Source organism: Odontesthes bonariensis, chromosome 11 (assembly GCF_027942865.1).
Source record: "Odontesthes bonariensis isolate fOdoBon6 chromosome 11, fOdoBon6.hap1, whole genome shotgun sequence".
NCBI lineage: Eukaryota > Metazoa > Chordata > Actinopteri > Atheriniformes > Atherinopsidae > Odontesthes > Odontesthes bonariensis.
The window spans coordinates 6302500-6314059 of NC_134516.1; the positions used below are offsets into that span (position 1 = coordinate 6302500).

At 40.4% G+C, this 11560-nt stretch overlaps 1 protein-coding gene across 1 annotated transcript; it reads left to right on the plus strand.

The window, feature by feature from the left end:
• The first annotated feature begins 3246 nt into the window (after positions 1–3246).
• lipt1 (lipoyltransferase 1) lies at positions 3247–10626 on the plus strand. Its single transcript, XM_075477357.1, has 4 exons — positions 3247–3302; positions 6581–7119; positions 7211–7432; positions 8532–10626. Exons 2-4 carry the CDS (start codon positions 6615–6617, stop codon positions 8942–8944), a joined length of 1140 nt encoding a protein of 379 aa, XP_075333472.1. The 5' UTR covers positions 3247–3302; positions 6581–6614; the 3' UTR covers positions 8945–10626.
• The last annotated feature ends 934 nt before the right edge of the window (positions 10627–11560 follow it).

Here is an 11560-nt window from a genome sequence, read left to right on the forward strand (position 1 = left end):
AAGTGTCCAAAGTTGCTGTCAAACATTTATTCTGAGCTTTTTGAAGTAGTTTGTTACTTCCTGCAAAGTCTGAATCCAGACGTTTACGAAGCTGCTGAGACTAAAGCAGACCCAGCAGAGCTCTTAGATCCAAGGACTCAGGTCAGCTGGTCCAGTCCAGAGTCCAGACTAAACATGGAGAAGCAGCATTTAGCTGTTATGCTGCAAACAAGTGGAACAAACTGCCAGTGGAGATTAAACTTTCACCAAATGGAGACATTTTTAAATCCAGGTTAAAAACATTTCTGTTCTCATGTGTCTATGCATGAAATCTGCACGATATCTTTGAGCTTATCTGGACTGTTGCTGGTTTTTAAATTCATTTAAATGATTTTATTTGTTTCTCTTTATATTATTTTATGTATTTTTAATGCTTCTTCCACTCCCTGCTGCAATGCTTTTATTTTAAGTGAAGCACTTTGAATTGTTTGTACATGAAATGTGCTATATGAATAAATTTGATTTGATTTTGATTTGATAAAGAAGAAAATGTGCTGCCAAAACCTAAACAAGAAAATGTGCTTCCAAAACCAAAACTTAAAGCGGCAGTATAGCGATCTCTATTGGTCAAACTGAAATTCTACACTGTCGTAAAAATGCCCACCTGTACACACCCACTAACTAAACATCGTGGCGAATGCTGCCGTTGTGTTATTTAGTCAGTGCAGTTAGGTCATCTGATTCACAAGTGTAGACTGCCCACGTAAGATACTATAATCAGAGATTTTCTGAAGAGAGAACTCAAGATAATATGCTATAATACTGTTGCTGATCTTAAATGGGATTCTTCCCTCATCATGGTGTATTCGTGGAGTGATTCATTTGTATTAGCAGACACTTACAAAAGTTACATCTTAGACAGATGCGCGCAGGCACTACCAACATACACGCCGCAATAAACGCAGACTAGCTCTACACTATTCCGATTACAATCATAATCCGAACAAATTAATCCATTTTCATGTGTAGATAACAATTCTTGTTCGGATCAAAACGCTATTCTTATTCTAATCAGGTCAGTCCTTGTATTTCTGAAGCTAGGCTACGTCTCGAACTCAGGAGGAATTAGCACCATCACCTCTTTACGATCTAAAACGCAGATCACTATGGTAGATGAACAAGATCACGCTTGGAGAAATTTCACAAAGATGGGAAGTGCCAACATCGAACGTTTCATATTCAGTCTGTGAAAGGCAGAATATGAAACGCTTGGTGTTGGCTCTTCAACGCAAGCGAACACATAGCCTACAACTACAGCTAGCATACAGTACCTAGCTAAGTGCCGTAAACACAAACGACTCTTCTCGCGCATCACGACACTTCAGAAGCGGGTCGCTCCTGCCGAAGTTACATATGGGATTTTCAGCATACAGACCCCTGTTGGGAGCGAGACAGGCTTCATTTGCTTACTATTGACTTGTTTAACCTTTGGTAAACTCCTGAAGGCTATAATTTTAGGTGAAAATGCTACCTAGTGCCCCTTTAAACAAGAAATAGTGCTTCCAAAACCTATACCTAAACAAGAAAATGTGCTTCCAAAACCTAAACAAGAAAATGTGCTTCCAAAACCTAAACAAGAAAATGTGCTGCCAAAACCTAAACAAGAAAATGTGCAGCTAAAACCAAAACCTAAAGACATCACAGCAGCTTTAAAATCTTTCCTCTGGCTTCCAGTCAGTCACAGAATAGATTTTAAAAGCCTGCTGATGGTTTACAATCTGTGATATGTTCAGAGAATATAAACCCAGCAGAGCTCTTAGATCCAAGGACTCAGGTCAGCTGGTCCAGTCCAGAGTCCAGACTAAACATGGAGAAGCAGCATTTAGCTGTTATCCTGCAAACAAGTGGAACAAACTGCCAGTGGAGATTAAACTTTCACCAAATGGAGACATTTTTAAATCCAGGTTAAAGACATTTCTGTTCTCATGTGTCTATGCATGAAATCTGCACGCTATCTTTGAACTTATCTGGACTGTTGCTGGTTTTTAAATTCATTTAAATGATTTTATTTGTTTCTCTTTATATTCTTTTATGTATTTTTAATGCTTCTTCCACTCCCTGCTGCAATGCTTTTATTTTATGTAAAGCACTTTGAACTGTTTTGTACATGAAATGTGCTACAAATAAACTTGATTTGATTTGATAAAGTGACTTTCTGTTCAAATGAAAGATCAGCAACTTTTTTTAATCTTCATTCTTTTACACGGAAAGTTCATTAGTTTATTTCTCTGACTCTTAAACTCGTCATGAAGCCTTGTGCTTTGTGATTATTCTGCTGTGTGAAAATTAATTAAATGAGGATAACAGATTAAATGTCACTGATTCTGTGATAGAAGAAAATAAGAAAGATAAAAAGCTTGCAGGCGGAACACTTGTTCTGCAGAGTAAAGCACAGAACCGGGACTTTCTCAGTGATGGACAGAGAAATTAGTGGAAAACACGGAAAAGAACAGAGGATTTTCAGAATTAAAGTACAAAATCAGACGTCCGACTATACAAATTATATTTGACCTTGTTTAGAGTCTGCATCCTGATGACTGTTTGATTTTTTTTAGAGCAGCGCTGGTAAAACACACTCACAAACAAAACTAATCATTCAAGGTTCACTAAAGTCTTACAACATTAAAATAAATGATGTTGTACATGCCCCCTGTGCACTTTATGGGCACAAACACATTGGCACACACAATCTTACAGCTTTTTTTTTTACTTCTGTTGACAGAAAGTTTCCAACTTAAATCACCTTACATTATCAAAAGCAGCTTGATTGACCCAAGTGTTTTTCTATAAGGGCAATTATGAATAAATCAGTCCAGTAATATAAAGAACATATGGATTCACCTAACTCTATAACGTGAAAACACAACACACAAAAAGTAACAACCAGTAAGATTACAAAAGCAAATATAAGAATGATTAAGAAACCAAACGGTCATTATGAACTGGAGCTGGTCACATTGGAGTTTTTATCTTGTTGTGAGGAAGGTCGAATATTTTCAAAAGTAGAACTGAAGGATGAATTATGTTGAGTTTAATGCCACATAAAACATTTGTAATAATGTAATATTACAGTGAAAACTACGCCAGGTCCATCTGCATGTGTGTTTCCCACCATCACAGTTATATCCACATAAATACAACCGTGGTGAATTAAAGCCAACGTTTTGCTCTCTTTTATTCTGAAGGTTCAGAGCGGAAGTTGTCACTCAACGGTTGTCCTTGCTGGAGTCCAGAACATCCGGAGCAACTCCTCTGCGGACCAGGTCAGGAGCTGTTATGCGTCCTTCGTGAAACTAAAACTCTAAAATGTTTGTTCACACAGCTTTTTGTCAAAGTTACGCTCACAAGAGCTTCGGTTTTTGTTTTGAGAAACAACGCGAGGACTTGGAACTTGGCTAATGCTAATGCTAATGCTAGCGTTTCCTTTTTTTTTCTTTTTTTTAAATTAACAAACTTTATTTATCTTCACAATATCACAGTAACAGTAGTCATGAAATAAATAGTTAAAAAATACAACGATAGAAAACTGTTAGAACAGAAGAGAGAAGAAAAAGGAAAAAAAAATAAATTACACAAGTAAATGCGAATTACAAAAATAAGTTATAGTCTTTCCAGATACTTATTGTTTTTATAGCCTTTTTGTTAATTGAATTCGAGATTGAGTCAAGATACAATTTTACATCAATTACGAAGAGGTCAAAAAGTGGTTTCCTGTGCATTATTTTACTTTTATGGATATGAAATTTAGCAAGCAACAGACTTAGACTGATAAGGTATGTGGGAGAGGAATCTTTCGCCTTGAAATCTGTGATACCAAACAAAAAATTATCAAAGAAAAGAAGGAAATCTGGCTGGATACAGTTGGATATCAGAGCAACAATGTCTTTCCAGAACTTCTTCGAGCATGTACAGTTCCAAAACAGATGAGCAGATGTTTCTGGGTAAAGCTTACAAAAAGAACAGGAAATATCAATATCAGCTTTATATTTCTGAAGAAAGTGCTTAGTTGGATAAAATTGATGAATTAATTTAAAAGAGACTTCTTTGACTTTATTAGTAATGCTAGCGTTTCCTGGAGTCAAGGCGGCGGTTGGTGGCGTCACAGGTTACGTAACGTACTGTTTCAGCTCGTTTATTGTCGTTATGACAACTAAAATTCTTAAATCCCGGTTCGTGTTTTCCTGTCTTCAAAGCTAACGAATGTCAAGCCGCATCACGTGATTAATTAAAAGTTTTTCTTTTTTTACTTTTTAAATAATTTATTATTAAATCATGTACAAAATACATGGCTTACGTCATCTTATGTACATTTTAAAGGAGCAGGTGCATGTGAAGAATGCAGAACAGAAAACGTGAAAATAAAATATTCATAAAATAAATAAAGACAAGATAATGTTTGTTTTTCAAACAAACTAAAAAGTTTCGTAGCATTTTTACTTTTTATAATATTAAGGGGCTTTCGTAAAGGAAAGAAAATCTTTATGAAATACAAAAAATCTGGGTTTTACATTCATATATTTACACTTACGTATGAAATATTTTCCGAATAATAATATGTTATTCACCAGAAAGTCCCATTCACTGTTAACCAAAATAACAGCATAAATAATGTCTTTTAGGGAAAAGGGTTGCAGACGGATTTCCGTGTGCAGCCGGTCATCAATCCAGAATGAATTTCTTTTACTTTGGGATTAATGGGGAGCTTTAAATATTCAGAACGCAACGAATAAATGTCTTCTTTGGAGAAAATGTGTTTAATGGAGTTACGAAATGACACTAAAGGGTGCGTGATGTCATCAGACATCTTTCTGATTGTTTTTATTAGGAATCTTAATAGCTTTAAAATAACAATTTCATTTGGAAACAATCCCTTGAATTAAATTAAGTAGGTTTAGGGGTGGCTTTTATTATGGATACAAAGAAATTTAGATTGATGATCAGATTATATTTGAGGCAAACACCCTTCATCATCAACTAAATGAATTGGAGACCAAACACCTTCATCCATCCAGTCCTTGATTCACAGCGACTTGTTTCTCCTTGTGATGTATCTACTGTTCCATGTGGGCGTGTTGTGTGGGGGGAAGTTATGATTTGATAATTAAAAGTTTACTGAATCATTTTCTGTTTTCAGTGCCGTAAGAACGCTTATTCTTTCTTTGAATTAAACCTTTAAACAACCATAAACATAGGAAAAAAGGTGAAGTAATAATCAAGAGTTTCTGCCTCCAACCTGCCTGAGTGAGTTTTAACAGTCAGAATTTAACAGCTTAATTCAACATTAAATCTAATCGCCACTTGTTCTTTTAAAAAAAAAAAAGGCTGAATCATTTCATTTATCAGGAGGAACAAGGTGGGTTTGGGTGTCTCAGGCAGCATCATTTACAGCATTAACACAGCAGATGAAGATCTCAGAGCTGGATATCAGGAGCATCTCTGGTTAGAAATGAGCAGATAAAAGGACGAAAGGTCCGTTCAGTTCCTGCTTGTCTCTGATTACACTTTTATTTTGTCTTCTTTCGTCTGTTCAGAGCCCAAAAATATGGAATTTGGATAAAAAAATGTATCTATTTTCAGTCCACATCATCCATAAATTCCAGCTCTCTTGATTGGACGCTGGTATTTGAAATTGTAATGATCTGAATTATTAATAGTTTGATGATTGTTCGGTCCCTTTAAACCAAAGCCGGAGCTGTGTCTACGCTCTCGGTGCAAGGTCGAGCTCGTTTCTGGTGCTTTATGTTTAAATGATTTCTTTGCTCTATAAAGTCCATAAAACGGGTCTGATTAAAGGAACAGTTCGCCTCTTTTGACATGAAGCTGTATGACATCCCATATCTGCAACATCATTTATGAACATGTTCTTACCCCCTGCTGCGTCCTGTGAGCAGAGTTCCAGCCTCGTTTTGGTGTTGATGAAGGTAGTCCGGCTAGTTGGCTGGGGTTTAAAAAATAAAGCGTTTTGCTTCTCAAAACAATATGCGTTCAACAGAGTAATACATTTGCATCACAAAATGGTTCTCCAGGAAAGAGTCAGACCTCACAATCTCTTGGCCCTATTTTCTCTCCCTTCGTATCACTGCCTGCTGTGCAGACCGAGCAGTAAACAGCGTAACAGGCGCGGCTGTCGGCAGGCGGCAGCAGGCAGTGATACGAAGGGAGAGAAAATAGGGCCAAGCGATTGTGAGGTCTGACTTTTTCCTGACTTTTTCCTGAGTTTTATGTGGATAAAATGACGGAAAAACATGAAAAAGATCCGACTGAAAGACATTTTACTGAGTTTTATATGGATAAAATGACAGCCAATTAAACCCTAGCCACCTAGACTACCTTCATCAACGCCAAAGCGAGGCTGGAACTCTGCTCACAGGACGCAGCAGGGGGTAAGAAAATGTTCAGAAATGATGTTGCTGATATGTCAAAGATATCAAAAGAGGCGAACTATCCCTTTAAGACCAAAACGGGACTTGATGATGTCTGATTGAGCGGTTCCTTTTCTTCGGGTCGCAGCTCTGATGAGTCTTTCGCTCTGACGTTCCAGATGTTTCCAGCATGCGGCGGTGACAGCAGACACGATGACATCACCGCTCAGGAGGGCGTTTTCTTTCCTCAGAGCTGGAACTGGGCCGCTGCAGGTCTGGACCCGTCCCCGCGGCCTCTTCACGGACTCCTCCGGCGGCGGGCTCGTCCTTCAGTCCCAGTCCACTGACGTGCACCAGAACCTGGCTCTGGAGGACTGGATCGACGCTCACGTGGACCTGCAGCGGCGCCACGTCCTGCTGCTGTGGCGGAACCGGCCGGCCGTGGTCATCGGGCGCCACCAGAATCCCTGGAGCGAGTGCAGCCTGCCGGCCATGAGGAGGGCGGGCGTCCCTCTGGCCCGCCGGCGGAGCGGCGGCGGGACGGTCTTCCACGACCTCGGGAACCTCAACCTGACCTTCTTCGCCTCCAAGAAGGCGTACGACCGCCGGAGGAACCTGAAGGTGGTCACCGAGGCGCTGCGGCGGCTCCGGCCGGGACTGGACGTCCACGCCACCGACAGATTCGACATCTTACTGAACGGACGCTACAAGATCTCAGGTAGGCGGTCCGGTGGAACTCCGGGCCGGCTTCATCAGCGAGGACACGAGGGAGAAAGACGCTTATTTTGTTGTCGTTTGTGATGTCACAGGCACGGCGTCCAGACTCAGCCGGACGTCGTCGTACCATCACTGCACGCTGCTTCACTCTGCCGACCGCTCCGCCCTCTCCGCCGTGCTCCGCCCTTCCTGTCCCGGTATCCAAAGCAACGCCACGCCCAGCGTCCCCTCGCCCGTCACCAACCTGGTGGACCACGCCCCCTCGCTGCGGTGGGAGGAGCTTCTGGAAGCCCTGGTGCAGCAGTACAACACAGGTACTTTCTATAGCTAATGGAAGTTTTTCTGTGCCATCAGTTTGAATACGAATTTCCAAGATTGAATTTTTACAGCATCAAAATCAGACTTTGAATTTGAAAAACCAACAGAAAAAAAAAATCAATTTCTAAAAACAAAAATCAGTGGAAAAAAGTTCAACTTAAAAAAATTCAACTTAAAAAAATTCAACTTCAAAAAAATTAAATGGAAAAAAATTCAACTTCAAACATGGCTGATCTGTCCAATGTAGCGTAACTTGATTGGCTGCTGTTGGATGAATTGAATTGAGACCCGGATGTTGAGTCTGGTTCTTTTTCCACTGAATTTTTTTAAGTTGAATTTTTTTCTATTGAATTTTTTTCCACTGAATTTTTTTTGCATTGAAATTTTTTTGCATTGAATTTTTTTCTATTGAATTTTTTTCCACTGAATTTTTTTTGCATTGAAATTTTTTTGCATTGAATTTTTTTCCACTGATTTTTTTTTTTTTTTAAGTTGAATTTTTTTCCACTGATTTTTTTTTTTTTTTTAAGTTGAATTTTTTTCCACTGATTTTTTTGAAGTTGAATTTTTTTTGCATTGAATTTTTTTCCACTGATTTTTTTTTTTTTTTTTAAGTTGAATTTTTTTCCACTGATTTTTTTTTTTAAGTTGAATTTTTTTCCATTGATTTTTTTTTTTTTTACATTGAATTTTTTTAAGTTGAATTTTTTTCCACTGAATTTTTTTACATTGAATTTTTTTTAAGTTGAATTTTTTTTGCATTGAATTTTTTTCCACTGATTTTTTTTTTTTTTTTTTTTTTTTTTTTTTTTTTTTTTTTTTTTTTTCCATTGAATTTTTTTTGCATTGAATTTTTTTTGCCTTGAATTTTTCTTTAGAAGTTGAATTTTTTTTTTTACACTGATTTTTGTTTTTAGAAATTGATTTTTTTTTTTACACTGTTGGTTTTTCACATTCAAAGTCTGATTTTGATGCTGTAAAAATTCAATATTAGAAATTCGTATTCAGACTCTGATGGCACAGAAACACTTCCATACTAATGAGATGTGTGTGTTGGCGTGTTCACGGTGTCTTTATCTTCTTTCTGACCATCAGAGTTCGGCCTAAGCTCCGCCTCCACTCTGGTCGACCCGTCCGAAGAGTCCGAGTTTCCCGGTTTGGGCAGCATGGCGGCGGAGCTGCGCAGCTGGGACTGGACGTTCGGTAAGACGCCTAAATTCAGCGTGGAGACGCTTCTGGAGCTGAGGGACGAGGGGCTGCGTGCTCGCTGCTCCGCCCGCCTGCAGATGGAGGTGAAGAGCGGGCTGGTGGCGAGCTGCCAGCTGGGCGTGCCCGCAGAGTGGCTGCCTCTGCGGCTGAGCCGCCAGCTGAGCGAGGCGCTGGTCGGGGGGAGGTTCTGTCCCCACGGGGCAGCTGCAGCCGTCGCTGCTCTGCTGCGATCTGAGAGCGGACAGCCCAACGCACGACTGCGAAACCTGAGCGAGGCCCTGCTGGCAGCGATGGGATGAGTCTGCCCCCTGCTGGCTGCTGCCAGCATTACAGCCAGAGAAGAAGAACTGTCCTGCTGGCTGCTGCTGCCAGCATTACAGCCAGAGAAGAAGAACTCTGTCCTGCTGGCTGCTGCTGCCAGCATTACAGCCAGAGAAGAAGAACTCTGTCCTGATGTGATGCTGCTGCCAGCATTACAGCCAGAGAAGAAGAACTGTCCTGATGTGATGCTGCTGCCAGCATTACAGCCAGAGAAGAAGAACTGTCCTGATGTGATGCTGCTGCCAGCATTACAGCCAGAGAAGAAGAACTCTGTCCTGCTGGCTGCTGCTGCCAGCATTACAGCCAGAGAAGAAGAACTGTCCTGCTGGCTGCTGCTGCCAGCATTACAGCCAGAGAAGAAGAACTCTGTCCTGCTGGCTGCTGCTGCCAGCATTACAGCCAGAGAAGAAGAACTGTCCTGATGTGATGCTGCTGCCAGCATTACAGCCAGAGAAGAAGAACTGTCCTGCTGGCTGCTGCTGCCAGCATTACAGCCAGAGAAGAAGAACTGTCCTGATGTGATGCTGCTGCCAGCATTACAGCCAGAGAAGAAGAACTGTCCTGCTGGCTGCTGCTGCCAGCATTACAGCCAGAGAAGAAGAACTGTCCTGATGTGATGCTGCTGCCAGCATTACAGCCAGAGAAGAAGAACTGTCCTGCTGGCTGCTGCTGCCAGCATTACAGCCAGAGAAGAAGAACTGTCCTGCTGGCTGCTGCTGCCAGCATTACAGCCAGAGAAGAAGAACTGTCCTGATGTGATGCTGCTGCCAGCATTACAGCCAGAGAAGAAGAACTGTCCTGATGTGATGCTGCTGCCAGCATTACAGCCAGAGAAGAAGAACTGTCCTGATGTGATGCTGCTGCCAGCATTACAGCCAGAGAAGAAGAACTGTCCTGCTGGCTGCTGCTGCCAGCATTACAGCCAGAGAAGAAGAACTGTCCTGATGTGATGCTGCTGCCAGCATTACAGCCAGAGAAGAAGAACTGTCCTGCTGGCTGCTGCTGCCAGCATTACAGCCAGAGAAGAAGAACTGTCCTGCTGGCTGCTGCTGCCAGCATTACAGCCAGAGAAGAAGAACTCTGTCCTGCTGGCTGCTGCTGCCAGTATTACAGCCAGAGAAGAAGAACTGTCCTGCTGGCTGCTGCTGCCAGCATTACAGCCAGAGAAGAAGAACTGTCCTGATGTGATGCTGCTGCCAGCATTACAGCCAGAGAAGAAGAACTCTGTCCTGCTGGCTGCTGCTGCCAGTATTACAGCCAGAGAAGAAGAACTGTCCTGCTGGGATGCTGCTGCCAGCATTACAGCCAGAGAAGAAGAACTCTGTCCTGCTGGGATGCTGCTGCCAGCATTACAGCCAGAGAAGAAGAACTCTGTCCTGCTGGGATGCTGCTGCCAGCATTACAGCCAGAGAAGAAGAACTGTCCTGCTGGCTGCTGCTGCCAGCATTACAGCCAGAGAAGAAGAACTGTCCTGCTGGGATGCTGCTTCATCAAAAACACAGAAAACAGAGACACAGAGAGCCTTAAATCCTTGTGGATTCACTCCTTTTATCCGCCATGATAAACTGAATATCTGCTGGTTTTATTAATAATAATAATTATTATTAATAATAAACTGATCCATTTTGACTGTCCCCAATAAAAGTACTTCTTCATATGATTTCCTGAAAGCTCTGATATTTTATCCTTTTGTTTTAACTGAAGCTTTTTGTCACTAAAAAACATTTAAGACATTTAACAAAGATGTCATTTAAATCAACATTTAACAAAAATAATTGGTATCCCTAAAAATACAAATGACCTAAATAAAGGATATAAAAAGCACAATCCTATCGGAGAGGGGTTGATCTAATTTACTCAGGTAATCCGTCATTAAAAGTGTTAAGAAAATACAAATGGCACAGTATTTGTCATTGTTTACAGCTTTTGTTTAGTAAAAATGAAAAAACTAAAAGAGCCGGCTGAAAATATAAATACACTGATTCATTAATTTAAACAAAATGAAATATATTATTAAATTTGGAACCTAAACATAAACTGACGGGGACGTTAAAACTCATTTTAGGTAGTTTTTCAGTGTAAAGTTATCACATGGATACGAGAAAAGTTGAGTTTGGGGTTCTTTTCAAAAGAATTATTTAATTTAGGTTGGAAAAAATTCATTTTTATAGAGAAAAATCCTTCCACAGACTCCACCTTTAACAATAGAAGCCTCTCAGTCACAGTAACTTTTAATATTTTAATTCTCTGACTTGAGGAATCCAAGATTTTGTCAACACAGCCGATCATTATTGATCTTTTAGCTTCTGAAAAACCTGACACGTCAAAACAAAACACGCATGCGCAAAATATCCCAATGCGAGCCATGCGCACTTGCTGGGAAGGAGGTGAAAACAGGAGGTATCACTCCAGCATTTTCTCCATAAACAAGTCATGTAGTTTTAAAATTTCCATATTTTTTTTTCAAGAGTATAACATGATTTCACCTATGCTCATATACTTGTACGTTTTTAGTTAAATCATCACAAAATAAACGTACACACAAAATGTGTTATTATGACAACGTATGTTAGTATGTGTGGGGGGATAATTTT

What these genes read in the sequence shown, in the direction of transcription:
- lipt1 (XM_075477357.1), top strand. Translation starts at nt 6,615, where the DNA reads ATGACATCACCGCTCAGGAGGGCGTTTTCTTTCCTCAGAGCTGGAACT. An exon ending in CGGACGCTACAAGATCTCAG is followed by an intron (nt 7,120 to 7,210) that starts GTAGGCGGTCCG and finishes GTGATGTCACAG; the next exon opens with GCACGGCGTCCAGACTCAGC. An exon ending in GGTGCAGCAGTACAACACAG is followed by an intron (nt 7,433 to 8,531) that starts GTACTTTCTATA and finishes TCTGACCATCAG; the next exon opens with AGTTCGGCCTAAGCTCCGCC.